Source organism: Pleurodeles waltl, chromosome 3_1, assembly GCF_031143425.1.
Source record: "Pleurodeles waltl isolate 20211129_DDA chromosome 3_1, aPleWal1.hap1.20221129, whole genome shotgun sequence".
Classification (NCBI taxonomy): domain Eukaryota; kingdom Metazoa; phylum Chordata; class Amphibia; order Caudata; family Salamandridae; genus Pleurodeles; species Pleurodeles waltl.
In genome coordinates, this window is record NC_090440.1 from 195,104,904 (window position 1) to 195,123,778 (window position 18,875).

Genomic DNA, 18,875 nt, shown 5'->3' on the forward strand with positions numbered 1-18,875 from the left:
ATTTTTTCCCGCTCTGGTTTTGGGGATGATTTCTCTTTTTTAATTAAGAACCCTAGTGAGAATAAGGTTTCTATTACCTTCTGTATGTCCTCTGCATTTTTTTTGTACACGTTTGCTCTTACTAGTCAGTCGACTAGGTATGGGTAAACATGTATGCGATGCCTCCTGAAGTGCGTTGCTGCTGCTGCTAGGCACTTGGTGCACACTCTTGGGGCTGACTTTATCCTGATGCCAGCACTGATAAATCATAGTGAATCTAGTTTACCACAAAGCATAGGAATCTTTAGTGTTGCACATTCATTGGAATGTACAAGTAGGTGTCTTTTAAGTCTATTGTTGCCATGTAATCTCTTATTTGTTATTGAGGGATTACCCCTTGCAATTTTATCATCTTGAATTTTTGGGTTTTTATAAACTTGTTTATGAACCTGAGATCTAAAATTGGTGGTAAAGACCAATCTACTTTGAGAATTAGGAAATATGTTGAGTAGTTTCCTTTGTTGACCTCTTTGTTTTGAACTCTCTCTACTGCTTTTTTCCTCAACAGTTCTTCCACCTTCCTGAGGAAACATGTTGTTTCTTCTTTGGAGTTTTTTTTTTCCTTGGCTGTCTTGCTGAAGGGAATTTTACAAATGTCCTAATTGGATTAAGTTCACTATCCACTTATCTAGTGTTATTTTCCTCCACTTCTAAAGGAAAGTTTTTATTCTGCCCCCTACAGGTATTGCATGTTCCTTAATGGTGCCTCTCCCTGATGGTGTCTGTGAGAGGACTGTCTGATTTGCAGTCACTTGTGTGTAGGAGTAGATCCTCTCTTGTGGGGTTGACAACTTACCTTGCCTCTTCTACGAAAAGGCTATCGGCTTTGCTGTTGATACTGCCACCCTTGTGGAGTTGCAGCTGTTTGGCCGGTTCCCTGAAAGCTTTGCTGTGAAGATCCATTCTGGAAACTTCCTCTCCCTATGGGGTCTATGTGGTGATGCTGTTCCCCTGCACGCTCCTTCATGAAACTGCAATGCTCCCACTGATTTCACAGTTTCATTGTCCTTTTTTAACTGGTTCAGTCTGTCGGCAACTATACTGCCAAACAACTGCTCACCTTTGAATGGAGTATTGAGAATGTTGGCTGGCACCACCAGCTAGAATCCTGAAATTCGTATCCATCAGTGCCTTCTTAGTGTTACGCCTATCATCATTTGACGGCTAGATGTATCAGCCACGTCCAAAGCGGACTTTAAACACGGTGATGTTTTAGAGATTATCGAGTAATTGTGCCGCCCTTTTTCTATATTGTTCTCGGAAGTGCTTCATGAGCTCCCCAATTTCATCTTGTTGCTGATATGCATGGCTATTCAGCAGGGCATTACAATTTGCAATGAGCCATTGGTTGGCTACATCCAACTCTTCTCTCATAACCTCCATCCTCCTACTTTCTTTCTCTGGAGCGGCTCTACTGTTGATGGAAGAGCCTTTCGAAGACGTCTCGGACACCGAGCTTCGTTGTTCTGATCGCAGCCTGTCTGTTTTCAACACAGAAAGGTCTTTTCCTCCACCGTCTCCATTTTTCAAGTCCTCCCGCAGAGTCTCCTTCGAGGAATGCGAGAGGGTCATTTCATCAAGGCGTGCCTGTGGTTGGAGAGCCCTTCAACGCCGAGGCTCCCTTTAACATCCTTGAGTCAGATTTACGTGACTGTCTGTTTTTTTAAAGGGCCAATGACTCCCTTACCTCTGGTTTCTTTGATTTCTTGGTCCCCTGAACTTCAACGATCTTAACTTCGGTGTCCAAAGTTTCTCCCTTTGCTTCCTCGGCGACAGTGTCGTCCTCCTCACTGGAGAGACCCAGGTTCCTGAGGAATGGTGTGCTGTGATAAGCCCGCCTCTGTCGTCCCTCTCTCAACCTTAGCGTCTTCGACATGAATACCAAGCAAATGCTGCAATCCTCGCTTCAGTGGTCAATGCGAAGACAGAAGTGCTTTTCCTTTTTTGAGAACTTATGATGGTAGTTCTCACAAAACTGGAAGGATGTCTTCTCCATTTAAACCCTTCAGGAACACCCCTGAATGGGCATTCTCAATAGTTCTTTAGAAATAAATCTTCTCCGTTGCCCAAAAACTCCTCCAGGACCTCTCTGGTGGTAATGGTAGGTGGTGATGGTAATGACATCGGAGAACCTTTCAACGATTTCAAGGAATTTATTCCAAAAAACTTCTTCCTCTGTTGGAGCTTCTTCAGCAGGCTTCCAGACCCATTGGTGGGAAAACAAAATCTGAAGATAGCGACAAAAGGTGGGAGCTTTCGGAGGCGGAGATCCAGCGTCACAGGAAGCACCAAATGTGCAGATCTGTCGTCAAGCAAACACCAACAACAAAGACAACAAATAAAGAAAGGACAATGGAAGATGAAAAAAGTTGGAAAATTCCGGACCCAACCACTAGATGGCGGAATAATGCACAGCATGTGAATCCTGTAAAGATTAATGCTGCAAAACTTGTGCTTCTCTGATGGATACTTCTTTTTTTTCCAGGTTTCTTTATTAGGTTTTATATCAAGAAGGACAAGACAATAAAAAGGTGGCAATAGGGTAACTGGGTACATTGCTAAACTCCTAATGCTGGCAGCAAACAAGCCAAACCGAGCATATCAGACTGAGGAAAAAGGAAAGGCGAAAAAGGTGGTAGGTGCCCAAAAAACAGATGATGAAAGAACAAGCTGTTTGGGCATGGCTATAAATTGGGAGATAAAGCACAAGCATCTCTACCCCTATCATCGGAAGGCAAAATATAATCCTGACATACATACGAAGCAGTGTGCATAATGGCAGTGGGGTGGGGAAAACCCCTCTAAACAAGCAAGTGCCAATCAAAGAGCAGGAAACAGCACACAGGGAATGGTAGTTGGGGGTGGGGAGGGCAGGCCTTAATGTACCAGACACAGAGTGTTGCTAGGAATGAAACTCCTTGGTTGCAAGTAAGGAAGCACAGCTAGGGAAAGAGGGAATCGTCATGTCTCTATCCCAGGAACCTGAGCAAGGGGGCATCCTGTTCCACATAAAAGGGGTCATTTTGGAGGCCTCTGGCCTCCTCTTTTCTCAGATCCATACTCTCAGGCCCATACCAGACCAAGGGAGAGAGTCACCATGCAGAGGAGGCAGGGGGCTGAGGGGCCCTCCAATGGTTTGTGATGGTGCACTTGGCCAAAACCAAAGCCAAATCTAGAAAGTGTGCTTCAGTTCCATTTTTCACAGTGCATGGGAGATAACCCGGGGCTCAAGCCTTCCAGTTGTGAATAGGAGTGGACTTGGTCAGTTGTGCAAGCTGCATAGTAACTGTGGACCAATACCCAGGGACATGCACATCTACAGCATATGATATAGATCAGCTTTAGGGGCTTGACATTGGGGACAGCTGACATTCGCCCCAGTGAAGAGCTGATTAGCCTTGGCAGGTGACAAGTAAGCTCTGTGTAGGATGACAAATCGGATGAGATTGAACATGGCATTCCTGGAGACAACAACCAGATAAGGCAGCACCATGCCCTAATCCTTGTCGAGAAGTGCTCTCCCTATTTGTGTTTCCAATCTTTTGCAGAGTTCAGCCACGGACGCCTGGCTGTGTTCCCTGAGAGGCCTAGGCAGCAAGCCTTTCATGGTATGGAGATATTGCACAACGGCGTGAGATGTAGAGTCTGCCAGTACATTGCTTTAATTTACAGATAACACAATGGACCAGTGCATGGTATGTTAGGAATTGCCCTCCAGGGACGTTACACTGGTCTACTAGTTTGTGAAATGGCATTAAAGCACCATCCTGGAAAATATCATCCAGCGTTATCACCCCCGCAAAAAGCCCACCTTCCAGCATGCCAACCCTGCAAGAATCACGCGGACAATAAACCCCAAGTATGTAGTGACACTATTACGGGAATGGCGGAGGCATAGGGGAGGGCGGATTTCCGATGGATACTTCTAATCACAAATTCCTCACCTATGGAATACCTCCCCAAGGTGAAAGGTCTCAAGTGTGGACTCAGATTAGGAGGTTTTGCAGGACTGAGCGGTCTTCCCATCGGACCTGGCTGTCAGGAAGAACATTTTGTGAATATGTGTACCTACGCCTACTCTGCTGCCTGGACAATATCCAGAACTAGCACCCACCTTGCCAGCTCGGTCAAAGAGGTCTTGGCCCTGGTGAAATGAGGGTTCTTTCTTAGCCACCATTGAGCAGATTTTAACACAGACAACTACCTACATGAACAGAGTCTTCTTTTGTACCACCTTGTTTTCCTGGTCCCAGTCAGATCCACTAGAGAGGTTTCAAATTGTTTCTGTTTCTGAACTGATATAGGTATCAAAAAAACCTTCACTTGAGGAAGTCAGTCAGAAATTGCTTAAACTAGAAGTCAGTGCAATCTAAAAAATTACTCATTTTGTATGTCTATTACCAAAAAACATACATCTAACGAAAAAAGTATCTAATTCAGAAAAGCCTTACCTTTAGATTTACCAAATAGCTCAAAAACCTATTGTCGGCTTACAAAGGGCTTACAGCCCACCAATTTCTTACCATTGGTTTGCTTCATTGTCACTATTAGTTGCTTGCTTTTTACCTGCTAGCTTGTGTGGATTTTATTTCCTCTTCTTTGTCCCTCCCCTGGAGCATTGCTGCAATACTTGCATCTTTTGAGTGCTCACTTTTGAAGCACTACTTTTTTTTTCTTTTTGGCTAGGCACTCTACAAGAGTGCATGTGTTTTCCAGAAGTCTCCCTTGCATACTGTTTATCCCCTTCTGTCACAAACTGTGCTGCCCTCTCTCACCCATCTGCATGTCTCTGTGTTGTACTTGCCCTCTTGAGTTTCAGCCCCAGAGCTCCTCTCTTTCCCATGTTGCTTCCCCTTGCCCTCAGTTTTGCTTCCCTTACCTGTTTCTTCTACCTCCCCTATGTTACTTCATGCCGTATTGCTTCCTTCCCCACCCACGTCCTTCACGTCATTTAATCCCACTCGTGCACTCTGTATTTCCTACCCCCAACATATGCCTCAAAACAAGAAGAAAAATGATTTTGCCTTACTTTTTATTTACTGATTCAACTCACATATAACTATACCTAATTAATCAACATTGAAAAGATGGAAGGTTGAGTAGGCTATGCCGAAAAACTTGTGATCTGCAGGTAATACTACATGTCAGGTGTGCTTTTAACTCTCTGATCCATCTTACCATCCTATTAGTGTAAGGGTCTTGTTTAAAAAAATGTTTTCAGTGGTTTTTCATGAAGAGTAAATATGCTAAGCAGTAATGTCAGCCAATTCAGGATGATGTGATTTTCTAGGTTTGCTTTTCGTACAATTTTTGGCTTCTTTTACACAATTTAGTAAGTAACCGTTTGTTCATCCCTAACATTTTAGTTGTGTATATCTACACTTACTTCCATTTGTCCTCATTTTTCAAATCTTTTTGGTTTCACTCAAGACTCATTGCTTGGCATTCTTATCTTCAGTGTAGCAGCCCCTCTCAGCTCTGTCATTTCACAGCAGATAACTCATAGCAATTCTGTCTTATTCCTGTCTCCCACTACCGCTCCTTTTACTTTTCTGCCCTTTTCACTAACTCACATCTTACATATTTCTTCAGTCACCCACCTTACTTAATTTTAGATCTTTTGTATGTGTAAAACATTCATTTATCACCTTATCAACCACTAAAGGGGGCTTGGCCAAGATGGCGACCAGAGCGGACGCTTAAAAATCAGCTCTGCTCCAGGCCCGTCTACTACCCTGATGTAGTGGCCCCAACCGGCCCCCAAGCCGACCAGAAAAGTAACCGCTTGCTGTCGGCGAACACGGGGCGAAAAGGCGCAAAGCGCAGGAGATCATGAACGCGGCTTGAACACATCGCGAGGCCGCCATCCGCAGTGAGGAAAGGACCAGAGGGGCCTAGCTGCGGACTCCTGCCCGACGAACACAGATGGAGTCGAACCCACCCGGTGAGAGGCGGATGGCGACGGAGACCTGGAGGGGCCCAAGCGGCCCACAGCTGCAGGGGACACGGTCATGGCAAAGGAGCGGTCGAGGTGCGTAACCACATGGGGAGGCACAGAGAGCGGAAAATAAACCCAAAGAGGAACACCCGTAGCCGTACTGGAGATCCTGACCGGGGGCCCTGCTTCAAATAGCAAACGGAGGTGAGACCCATGCGCGGGATCGCATGCACGCTTTATGAGTGGGCCCCCGTGGCAGCAGAGACGAATTGAAGGCCGCGACCCACTAATCCTACAAGCCACGAGGGTGGGATCACCCAGCCAGAGGGGGGGTCAGTGATCGCATTAACACTGCCTACCCTCAACGCACTGATCGCTAATAGCGGACCACTGATAAACAATAAACTAGGGCCAACACGGCATTCCGTGCCCCAGCAGTTCCAACAATGACGCAAATACTCACAGGACTACGCAACATATTTACAGCCCCACCTGGGAAATAAAAACGCAGGAGACACCAACTCATGGCCCTGTACACTGCCATAAAGGGCAATTGGGGAAAACACCAGGAGAGAACCTTAACCTGCAACACTAAAAGACACCATGCAATCACATCAGCTGCCGAGTTGGAGCCTGCAACAGGTTCCAGGGCCAGGAGGTCCTATCTAAGACAACGTTGGGCACCCACAAGAAGCGACAAAAGCCACAGAACGGTGCGGCTCGGGATAGAGGGACCCGAACTTGCGGTGTTAACAATTGGACACTGGAATTGCTCGACCACAGAATGGTGAAACCCAAGGCAGCAAAGTTATCTCTATCCTTGGAAGGGACAACGCCAACATCGCTTACAGCCATGGGGGAAGACATTGCCACACTCTGGCAAATAAACACTACACTCCAAGCCCATTCTACTCAATTCGAGAAGCTACTGCAGGCTGTATTGGACACTAAAACCGCTTTAGAGATCAATATTGATACTGTGTCACAGGAAGTCAATCTACTCCGTGTGGACCAAAGAAAACTATCAGAGAGAGAAGACAACACTGAGTCAACCTTGGCGTCCATGCACCCAATGGTACTGGAACTCTGTACTCAGCTAAAACAACTGCAAGAAGAAGTCACATTCCTACAGCGCAGGGCCGAGAACGCAGAGGGGAGATCGCGCAGGAACAATATTCACTTCCTAGGGTTGCTGGAACATGTAGAAGAACCTAACAGTGAACTGTTCCTAGATGAATGGCTGAAGACCACAGTGCGGGAAAACAAAATACCGACCCTCTTCTCCATTGAACTAGCACACCGAATCCCGGGCAGACCACCTCCACCCAGTGCCCCACCTAGGCCACACATAGCCCAGCTCCTCAAGTTTCAGGACAGAGATCTTATCCTTCAGAGCTTGCGGATAAAGGGCCCCTGGAGGTTCGAAAACATTACCATCACAGCCTACCCTGATTAAACGATGGAAGTACAATGGAAGAGAAACTCATTCATCAGGGTTAAGCAACACTTAAACGAGCACAACATTAAGTATGCGCTGATGTTCCCTGCCAGACAGAGTAGTGGACGAGGAAAAAACACATATTTTCTCCACCCCCAAAGATACCTGGACATGGCTGCACGCCAAGGGCCTAGTGAAACAGGCTCAAGAGGAACCGCTGTCTCAGGGATGGCTGACCTCCCAGTCCCATTGTGAAAGGAAATCGAGGACCAAGATGTGCCCAACAAAAGCTCAAGCGGCGGAAGGCCAAGCTCAAGCATTTCTCGACGCCATGCAGCACACGTCCAATATGTACAACGCTCTACGTGAAGCTCACACTTCGGACACCGACGCCTCAGAATGCCACTCCAACTGCATGATAACTGGCTCCCACCAGGGCCTGAATGTCACCCCACGCACATCAGATGACTTACAATGCCTCCATGGACAGTAACAATGCGTCAAACACAAGCTTTATTTGATCAACAGACCATCAAAGCAGTACAAAACAATAATATCATCATAAATATAAATTAATGCAATCCCGTTATAAAAGCCAATATCTGACAAATAGTTTAAAACTCAAATACCCAATCAAAGAATCCCATCCAGACTTCCTTAAAATTCATTGCTTACATAAAAGTTACGTACACGCCATGTTGCCACTAAAAACTTGCTAACGGCATAAATTAATACATTAGAACAATGGCTTTTTAAAACCCTCAGAGCTAAATCACATTTTCTTATTTTCATTTCCCGACAGATTTTACAGATCCATTTGGACCTAGGGGATGAGTAAGCAGGGCAGAAAAACATAAAATGTTCAACTGTTTCAGGGGTAACACCACACACGGGGCATATATCAGTAGTGGCGTTTGATCCCCATCTACTCGTTAGAGACATCAACGGCAGTGACCCAAAGCGAAATCTAGCGTATAGTCCCTTGGCTAGAATATCAGGAATTAAGTCTAGGTACGGTTCAAACTGCGGGCACCACTTAAAATCGATGAAAAGATTGGTTAAACGTTCATAAGATTTGCGGCTAATGCAGTTATTTCGTACATAAGACCAATATACACTCTTCAATACCTTTGTATGAGATTTCTCAAGTTTGTGGGGATTCTCCCAGAAATCTCCTAGTCCCAAGGAACGGAGCCAGCTAGATACATGCTTAATCCATGGGATGGTATCGGAATAAGGACACTTTAACAGCTCGAGGAATGAAGTCTTATATACATCCAATTCGGGAACAGTCCATAGCCTTACCCAATATAGAAGGGGTCTTAGAATGATTAGATCAGCTATTTGTTTTAATCCCAAATCAAAGAATAGTGGAATCAATGGAGTGCTAGGAGGGCAAGCACACAAAGCCCTCGCAAAGCTGTTCTCATCAGTGGTTAGCCTATTGCTGTAAAAAAACATATCTCTGCACCATAGACAGCAGCTCCCTGCGCCTTAGCCGCATAGATCTTAATTGCTGGGGATACAGCTTTGGCCGTCGTACTCCTATAAAAGCGCAGTATAGGTGCTGCACTATGCTGCAGAAGTCCAACGCTTTTGCTAACCTGTTCTTCCCAGTGTAGTTTGTCTGTGAGCCTCACACCCAAATAATCAACAGAGCTAACCTTGTCCAAAAGGTCGCCATCTAAACTAATAGTACATTTCTTCTGCGATCCAGAACGGAGAACCATCAGTTTTGTTTTCTTAGGTTTCAGCTCCAAACCATAATTCCGACAGAATAGATTAAATCTATCGACAAGGATTTGTAGGCCCATAGGTGACTTTGAGATGAGAAGTGAATCATCTGCAAAAAGCAGGATAGAGATTTTCTGGGCGTTCAGAGAGGGAGCATCATTCTGGCATGCCATCAAGACTTGGACCACCTCATTGATAAAAAGAGAAAACAAAAGAGGGGCCAGCACTCAACCCTGGCGAACACCCCTATTTATGGGGATTTTATTAGTCAATTCGCCTTGATTGCCCCATCTCACTTGAGCATATGTATCTTCGTGCAATCGCTTTAATATTTGAATTATGCTTGCTGGAGTCCCTATTCCATATAGCACTTCCCATAATTTCTCTCTTGGGACATAATCAAAAGCTGATCGCAAATCAACAAAAACAACATATAAGGTTTGCTTTGCGAGGACTACATACTTCCAATATAAAACAGCCAACCTAAAAACCTGATCCACTGTGCTAATCCTGGGTCGAAACCCCGCCTGGAGGGGGGAAAGAATCTGATGGTCAGTGGCCCAACTCGTTAATCTTCCTAGAAGTTGTTTCGCAAAGATCTTTTGTAGGTTATCTATAAGACTGATCGGTCTATAATTTGTTGGGAGATTCGCATTACCCTTTTTATAAATAGGAATAATTTCGGCACCCTTCCATGTAACTGGAATCTGTCCCCCATCAGCAATTTTATTGGAGAGTAAATTGATATACCAGGTCCATATAGTTGGCTCAGATCTATAAAGATCGCCTGGGATCTTATCCGGTCCTTGAGCTTTACCAGGTTTTAGAGAATAAATTGCATCAGCGGTTTCTTCTATAGAAAAACAGATATGATCTTCAGAGTCATATGAACCCCCACCTATGGGGGCAATGACAAGGTTCACGTCAGACAAAGATAAAGAATCTTGTCCCGCGTCACTGGAACCAGGAATCACAGGAGTATCAATTCTATTGTAAAGGCAAGAAAAGTGTTCCACCCAACTTTCTGGTTGAATATGATTCCTTAAATTGTTCCTACCCCCTTTTTCACGTTTGTGCAGCAGTTCCCAGAACAGCGTATTATTATTAGATTTCATGGTGTCCAACAATCCTTGCCAAATGGAGTCTTCCCAAGATTTCTTAGCTCGTAAAATAGTCTCCTTATAAGTATGTCTAGCCTGCTGTATTTCCCCCAGAATCCCATTCGTAATGGCTTTTTTCAACCCAGACTTGGCCCTAGAACATGATTCATCAAACCATCTGTTATTAGACTGGACCCCACCTCGCAATCTTGCCCCAACCTTTTTATAAAAAATGCTTTGCAATTTTACAATCATATTTTCATGTACACAGAGGAGTGTAATATTAATAGAATCATGATCTTTGTAAACTGCCAAGTTGTCTAAAAACATTTGATAAATCTTGCGTAACAAATAGGGGTTCGACATCACCTTTGGCCACCCAATCTTCATAGATTAATTATTCAAGATGGGAGAGGGAACCATTGTATATTGCATATGCGAGGTTCTTCCAAAGGCATTCCCAGAAAGGGAAAGAAGCAAGGGGAAGTGGTCACTCTCACATCTCAGATCCACCCTCATGTCCCTCAGCAGGGGCCATAGTCTCACATCCACTAAAAAGTCATCAATAACACTTGTCGTTGAACCTCGTTGGAATGTAGGTGCAATGTTAATGTCAGAAAGCATACGACCATTGCAAGCCCTAAGGCATAGGGAATCCAACTGAACAGCCACTCAAGAGTGTAGGCATGGATGATCGCTATTCAGCTGTGCAATCCCTCATAATTCATCCTCCTCCTCTGTTAGACCACTAAGCAACACGGATGGTTCAAAGGTGCAATTAACACCCCCAGCTATAATTAGGTTAAATGTTGGTTGTAGAGTATCTAAAAAATCAGATAACAAGGTTAGGGTCTGAGACTCAAATCCTCGTGGGACAGATCGAGCATAGACAAAATTACATTAAAACTCTGTTGAAACGAAATTTGCAACCCCATCAAATCGACACAATCAAATTTTAAAATCTTATAATCACATTGAAATTTTTTACTTAAAAGGATTAAAAGCCCCCCTTTTGCACGACCTAGTCATTATAGATAAGCCATTGTTATCTGGCTCAATCCCACATGACTGGGGGCTAGTGTCCTCTGGGATCCTCTCAATCATAGTAGTCCCAGCCGGACCAATCATGTGTGACTCCTCTAAACTATCCCTTGAGAGTGTTTCCTGAGCTGTGACCAGTCATACAGGTTTTGGCCACAAGGTCCCAACAGACTCCAGGAGGTCCCTCCTAGTATTGTGAACCAGCTGATTATGTGTAGGAGCTTGGCCTGCACCATCTAGGTCCAACACTAGGGTGTTACCTCCCTTTTCTTGCCCCCAATGGGTTATTACTTGAGGACAACATGCTACGTAATGGGGAGGCAATTTTTCACAAGACTTAAGACCTAGAGGACAAACAGTCTAAAGTGAGAGGTCCATCCGAATTAGGTCAAAGTACTTGATTTCTGTTATGTTCACGGGGGGGAGTTGGCAGTTGGCCACAGACCTGAGATGGTTGATGTTGAAAGTGTTTTTCGTGTTAACAAGGGATCCTGGATACAGACACGTGATGATCTGGGCAGGAGAGGACCCGGAGATGAAAACAGGGTCATACTCTAGGCACTGCGTTATGACAATGCAATAGACACAGGACAGGGCAATGAGTGCACAACGAACACCACACGATCACACACACACATGGGAGCCACACAATGTAACATCTAAACGTGGAATATGAGGAGCATGACAACACTAAGAGCCAGCAGGTACAATCCTATCTGAAATGCCACAATGTGCAAATAGCAATAATCAAAGAAACACACACCACTGCAGGGGAAGTACAAAAACTCCAAACTAAATGGAGGGGGCAGGTTTACGGCACAAAACTGTTGGCATTTGCCAGAGGGGTTTTGAAATGGGTGACTCCCATAGTCCCTTATATCGTGTAGCATGTCACAGTCGATAAGGAGGGCAGATATGTGCTAACATAAGGTACATTTCATGGACAGCCTCCAGCATTAGCCAGTATTTATGCCCCCAATTCAAAACATAGGGAATTCCTGTCCTCCATCACACCCACACTCCTCCATGGCCCCTCCTTCTTATGCATATGGGGAGGCGATTTCAATTACGTTCCAGACATAGACACAGATAGATCCCACCCTCCCCTATTCAGGACACCCAGTAGAATCACCACACAAGGACTTTGCTCATGTATGTCTGATAGAGGGCTACATAATATATGGCACTTAAAACACCCTAAAAAATGGGAGTACTCTTTTTACTCTCCGGTACATAGACTGCACACCAGAACAGATCGGACCAATTCGCCTGGCACAAGATGTTCTGAAGGTGGAATATATGGCCAGGACTGTCGGACCACTGTCTGCTCATGATTGGTCTTCAGTGGGGTAGACTGCGCACAAACATACCAATGTGGCGTTTACAACAGCCAGTACTCACTGACCCTCCGTTCCATCAGTAGCTGTCCGAAAACATAGGGAGTTACTTTAACCACAACAAGCACACAGCCTCCTCGCAAGCCATAGATTCGGACGCTCACAAATGGGTTGTGCGGGGTCACTGCCTCTCGGCCACAGGGGGAGTCAAGCGCAATCTGACGCACAAACTACTTACACTAGAGACGACTTGCGAGCCATGGAAAGAGATGTATCGCAGGGCACAGCAGACCCGGAAGTGATAGAAGAGTTACGTGCGGAACACAAAGACGCAGACTCACGCCTGCGTAGATATGATTACAGATATTACATCACTAGGCTGCATGCAGAGGGGGGCCGATCCAGTAGGCTACTCACATGGTTGGTAAACAGCGGACAGAATCACACTCCCATTGGAGCTATTAGGTTAGAGGCGGGTGACATGGTTAACTCGCAAGTTGCTATAAATTAAGCTTTTAGGGACTACTACAGCAAGCTATATAGAGAAGGGCCAATACCCACCACAACACACTTAGATGACTTCTTTAATAACCTCCCACTGAGCCACCTCAATCTCCTGCAATAAACGGAGCTCGATGAGCCCATAAATATAGAAGAGATTCGTACCACACTGTGACAACTGGCATATAATAAAGCTCCCGGAACAGATGGGTTACCGGCTGAGTAGTACTCCACTTTCTTGGCCCACCTGGCGGGTCCATTATTGGAGGTGTAAACAAAGGCAAAGCAGCTAGGCAGTCTTACAGAATCCCAATGTGAAGCACTAATAGTGGTCCTACCAAAACCAGGCCCGACCCGCAGGATGTGCTCTCATATGGACCCCTGTCGCTACTCAACTTAGATTGTAAAATATTGGGCAAAGTGCTTGCCAACAGGCTATGCCCGCTGGTTGATCACTTAATCCATGAAGACCAATCTGGATTAATTCCGGGATGGAACACCTCCCAGAACATCAGACGGTTTTTATGCCTCTTACATGGCACACCCTAAGGGAAGTACGATAGGGTAACAATGTCACTGGATATTGAAAAGGCCTTAGATACCCTCGGATGGCCCTTCTCGAAAGTGACGCTGAGATACATGGGCTTTTGCCCTGGCTTTATGGAGTGGATTAACACACTGTACTGTAACCCAACCGCCCGGATTAAAACGAGCCACGTTATTTCAGAGAGCTTCTCAATCCGTAGGGGCTCCAGACAGGCATGCCCACTATTGCCCCCATTGTTCGCAATAGCAATTGAGCCCAAGACAGCATGCCTTCGCCTTCGCCTCCGTGCCCGGCAGTGGGGGATCATGGAGCATGACACTCCTCACATCATCTCCCTTCACGCAGAGGATGTATTAATATATATAAATAAGAATGATTCCACTCTTCCGGAGGTCATGCGACTCCTTGAAGCGTTTGGGGACTTATCCGGCCTACAGGTGAATAGAGCGAAATCATGCGTGTTTCCTTTGACACCCATCCCGGAACATTTACGGCCTGCACTCCAGTCATACCGACTGTCCTTGAGTCATGTCACTTTTAAATACCACACCACAGAAGACCCCAGGGAAGGTAACCTAGGAAGGGCGATGCGCTCGATCCGTGGATCACTTGCATTCTGGGGATCGCTACCATTATCACCCCTGGAACGTGTGGCAATAGCAAAAATTATAGTGCTCCCCAGACAGTTATATTATTACACAGCGCTACCACCGGTATTATCCCGCTCATTTTTCCGATCACTCAACGGAATAATACTACACTTGATTTGGGGAAACAACCGACGAAGGGTCACCCCAACTACCATGCACCAACCGCTAGAGGAGGAGGGGTCTAGGCATGCCTAATTTTGAACTATAATTTGAAGCGGCGCAACTCCAACAGCCCCTAACCTGGCTCCAGACACCTCCCTCCAGACACCTCCCACAGCAGAGAAAACAATGGTGCAGGACAGATTGGGTCGCACAAATGTGCTGACATGGCTATCAGATTACACATGTCCTCCCTCACACAGCAACACTTTGATTGACACAGCCTGAACATGCTGGCGTAGATTTGTACACAAAATGGGCCCACTGCTGCCTTATTCTCCTTTTTCTGCTAAGGGGGCCCACTACCGCCTTACTCTCCTAAGATCCCACTGCTGGGTATGCAGGGGGCTGGGGAAATATACAAGGAACATGCAATGGGACCCTGGCTAGCGGCTGGACTGACCACGACAGGGGATTTATTCAAAGAGGGCGTGCTCATGACATACGCAGACATTGAGAACACTTACAACATAGGTCCGGGATGCTTCCTAACCTACTGCGCCAAGAAACAGCTCATACACAACACATGGCGGAATGGGAACATGGACCCTCAACATCACCCACACTTCACCTCCTATTTTTAGATGCTGGACACACTAGAGTGGTGTCCCTGCTATAGGGTGCTCTCCTGGGAAGTATGGGAACAGGCCAGGCAAGAGCTAGAACCTAATGGGAGACGGACCTACCCAACCCACTGCCTCAATCAGCTTGGACCAGGGTGCTCCAACATGTGAAGGGTGTGTCCCGCAATCCTAGATTTCACTATACACAATTTAATTATTTACACCAAACTTACTTATCCCCCCACCAAATTCAATGTATGTTTCCACAATCGGCCCACAGGTGCCCTAGATGCGGAGACCAAGAAGCCAACTTCTATTAGAGGGTGTGGTCCTGCCCACCTATGCACCGCACCTAGCATGAAATTACCTTATTAACAGGGGAAATGACGAACCACCCATTGTTTCCCACCCCTGAGTCCTGCCTATTGGGCATACGCACTAGGGCCAAGGGGGAGAAACAATTACATAGGTTTATAGACCTTGCCTTTGACCTTTTCAAACGCCTCATAGCTATGCAATGGAAGGCGCCAACTACCCCAGACGTAACAAATTGGCTAAAGGGGCTGCACAAGTGCTTCGTTCACTTAATGACAGGGGTGTACCGGTGGCAGGACGTGGAACTGGGACACCAGCATAGCGCGGGTCGAGGCTAAGAATGACATACACCCCGCTGAATTACAGAAGCCACCATTCACCTTGGCGATAACTTCCAGATCGCCTCACGGGAGGGCACTACGGGTTAAGTGAGGTGATACATAAACTTGCACAGCTCGCACCAATCACCCAATCAGGGACAAACGTAATATACAGAGAGGCGAGACACACTACTCCACACAACAGAGGATGGAACCCAGGCAGAGACACCAGGTCTACTAATGGGATCACACTAAGGTGCACAGGGGAAATCCTGGGTGGCACTATATCATCGTAATCACACCCATGACTGCCAAATACAATAATAAATGTGGCAAAAACGCTGCCTTGATTACCACCACTCACCGTAATTAGCATCCTGGCATTGTGAGAATACATATATACGCATGAAGCAGATAATGTTTGTTGAGAAAAGATATTTGTTCCAGTAAGAACTATAGTCATTTGGAATCCTTCCCCATTGTTCCCCTTTTCCCACAGTCCCCCACTAAATATACCTGATGATATATATGTGCATGTATAATGAACGCCCAGTGATCTGCATCGTTTGAATATGTTGTAACAATTAAAATTTAAATAGATTTGAAGAGAAAAAAAAAACAACCACTAAAGCTCTGATTCTTCTCCTCACACTTGAAATACTGCTCCTCTATTTTTCTTGTCCTCTTTACTAAAAGTGTTCCTGAATTTTGATGATATAAAATAAGGGGTCCCCATTTATGAAGGAATCTGTTTCATTAATGGAATCTTCTTATATTTAGTCCAACACCAGTTATAGCTGTGCAGCAGTGGGTACACTGGGCTGCCACCACAAGTTAAAGACCAAAGCCACATACAGCTATGTGACATTTCATATCATGGCCAATTGATAGAGGCCTGCGTGGACTAAGGAACACTGCTACATTTTTGGGATTGTCTTGCTTGAATATACTTTACTATGATCACAAGGTGTTAAGGTGCATTTGTGTTTCTTTCCCGCTTATGTGTGCAAGCAGAGCTCTGGGAATCAGCAACAGGACTGCCACCTGGACAGAGAGAACTGTAATGGTGAAATGTGTGAGTAAGGAGCAGAGTCCAGGTTGGACAAAGGAGGATTTATGGCTGGAATAGAGCATCCCAACAATCCAATGACGGCCAGCAGCTTTTGAGTCTGAAAAGTGGTAACCTTACAGCTTCCTATTTGTCTCAACATCCTCCCACCAGCTGGCTGACAATAGAATGGCGAGTCAGTGTGCTGGAGTATGTCATTTACACTGCCGAAAAGGCCTGTCCTGCTGTAATGCAGGAGCTACTGGAGCATACAAACACTCCACAAGGCAGTGTAACTTGACCAATATGCCTTCGTCTAAAATGAACATCCTAACAGAAATCCAGGGGTTCAAAGTATGAACTGCTTGAAGGGATGACAAATAGGGATTTTAGGTATAGCTGATGGATTCTAATGACTTTGTGTTCCATTATCAAGCAGCAGAATCCACCCAGGGCAAAGGCTTCATATCTCAGACCAAGTATCTTAAACTAATAGCCATCATTTTATTGAAAGGAGGTCTGCTTCAGACCCATTGCATATGTGCAAATAGCACTGCAGCCTGCATATGGTATTAAAGAAAAATCCAAAAGTCAAATATCCATTTGAGTAAAGAAAATCCCTGCACTATCAGCACTGTCCAACATCAATCTGTAACCTCATGCTGATATGAATATAAAAATGACCACATTAGGTCGCCCTCCTGTAACCAGATATAGTGGTCATAAGACGCCCATCCCACTCAGGTAAAGAGAACTAGGCGCACTTAGGAGTTTGAGACTCACCTCTCCACAGCACGATCCAGGAGGTAGAAGAGCGCCTGTAAAACCACCTGCTGGATACTCTTGTTGGGATGATGCAGCTTGGCTGTGAAAAGAGCAATGGAGGCTCCTGAGGGGTCACGGACACTCTACAGGAAAGAAAGAATACAGAAGTCGCCTGAAAAGACAGATAGTTCAAATGCCATCTGGGAGTCATAGGATTAGTAATGTTGTGAATAGCAGGCTGTTTATGTGAGGCTTTCTAATCCAACTCATGCTGCTTTGGGATTTAAGGAAAGCCCACGTTAAAGCTACTAAAAATACATATTCCAATCACTTTTTTAAATACTACAGAAGCTAGGGAAAAAAACAATACCACAAATGCATAAAATGCTATTGCCTCAGCACAAAAGGTGTGAATAAAGTACAGAAGGTGTCACAATACAGTCCTATGGTGTAATTAGTTATGCACAAGCAAAGCAAGTCTCTCAACCCTGGCTGCAATAGCATAGAAGTGAAGGTACAAAGAGTCCCTTTACATACGCAAGAAATAGGTTACTTACCATATAAGCATCTGTTCGTAGCATGTAGTGCTGTAGATTCACATGCTTTGCATACTCCTACCATCTATTGTTGGGTCTGGATGTGTGCAAGTTGTTTTTCTTTGCAGAAGTCTTTTGAGTCATGAGGTATAGTGATTCCTCCTCTTCGTAATAATGTGCATGGGCATCGACTCCATTGTTGGATTGTTTTCCCGCAGGAGGGTAAGAATGGAGTGTAGAGTAAGTGTAAGTAATGAGATGTCCATAAGAATAAGAAGTAAAACTACAATGGCCCCAGGTGTACGGGGAGGAGGGTGGGCGCAAGTGATTCTACAGCAGTACATGCCATGAACAGATGCTTATAGGGTAAATAAGGTACTCCATTTGAGGCATGTGTGGGTGTACATACACATGCTTTGCATAGACTGTAAAGCAGTCCTCATTGTTAGAGGTGGCTAACCTGTGGTTGCTGCAGTTGTTTGGAAAAGTGTACGCAGCACCGCCTGACCTACATTGGCTTAGTGAGGTACTAGGACATCCACAGAATAAATTCTAGTGAAAGTGTGTGGTGTAGACCATGTAGCTGCTTTGCATATGACAGTTAGTGGAATGTTTCCTAGAAAAGCAATGCATTAACCTTTTTTCCCCCCAGAGCAGAGCTCGCTCTAGGAGGTGTAGCTAGAGGTCTTTTGGCTTTAGCATAACATGTTTGAATGCACTTATATATCCATTTGGCTATACCTGATTTGGATATAGGCTTTCGTTTATGTGGTGGGGAAAAAGCAACAAATGGTTGTTTAGTTTTTTTATGAAAGTTTTAGTTCTATCTATGTAGAACACAATA

The 18,875-nt window shown here is 45.2% G+C and overlaps 1 protein-coding gene across 1 annotated transcript in view; it reads right to left on the bottom strand.

Moving 5' to 3' along the window:
* The window catches only part of PTPN9 (protein tyrosine phosphatase non-receptor type 9), a 232,730-nt gene that overhangs the window by 76,022 nt on the left and 137,833 nt on the right, over positions 1-18,875 (bottom strand). Inside the window, exon 4 of the mRNA XM_069222172.1 lies at positions 17,514-17,638. Coding sequence (XP_069078273.1) covers positions 17,514-17,638 — 125 coding nt within the window. The remainder of the gene's footprint in view (positions 1-17,513; positions 17,639-18,875) is intronic.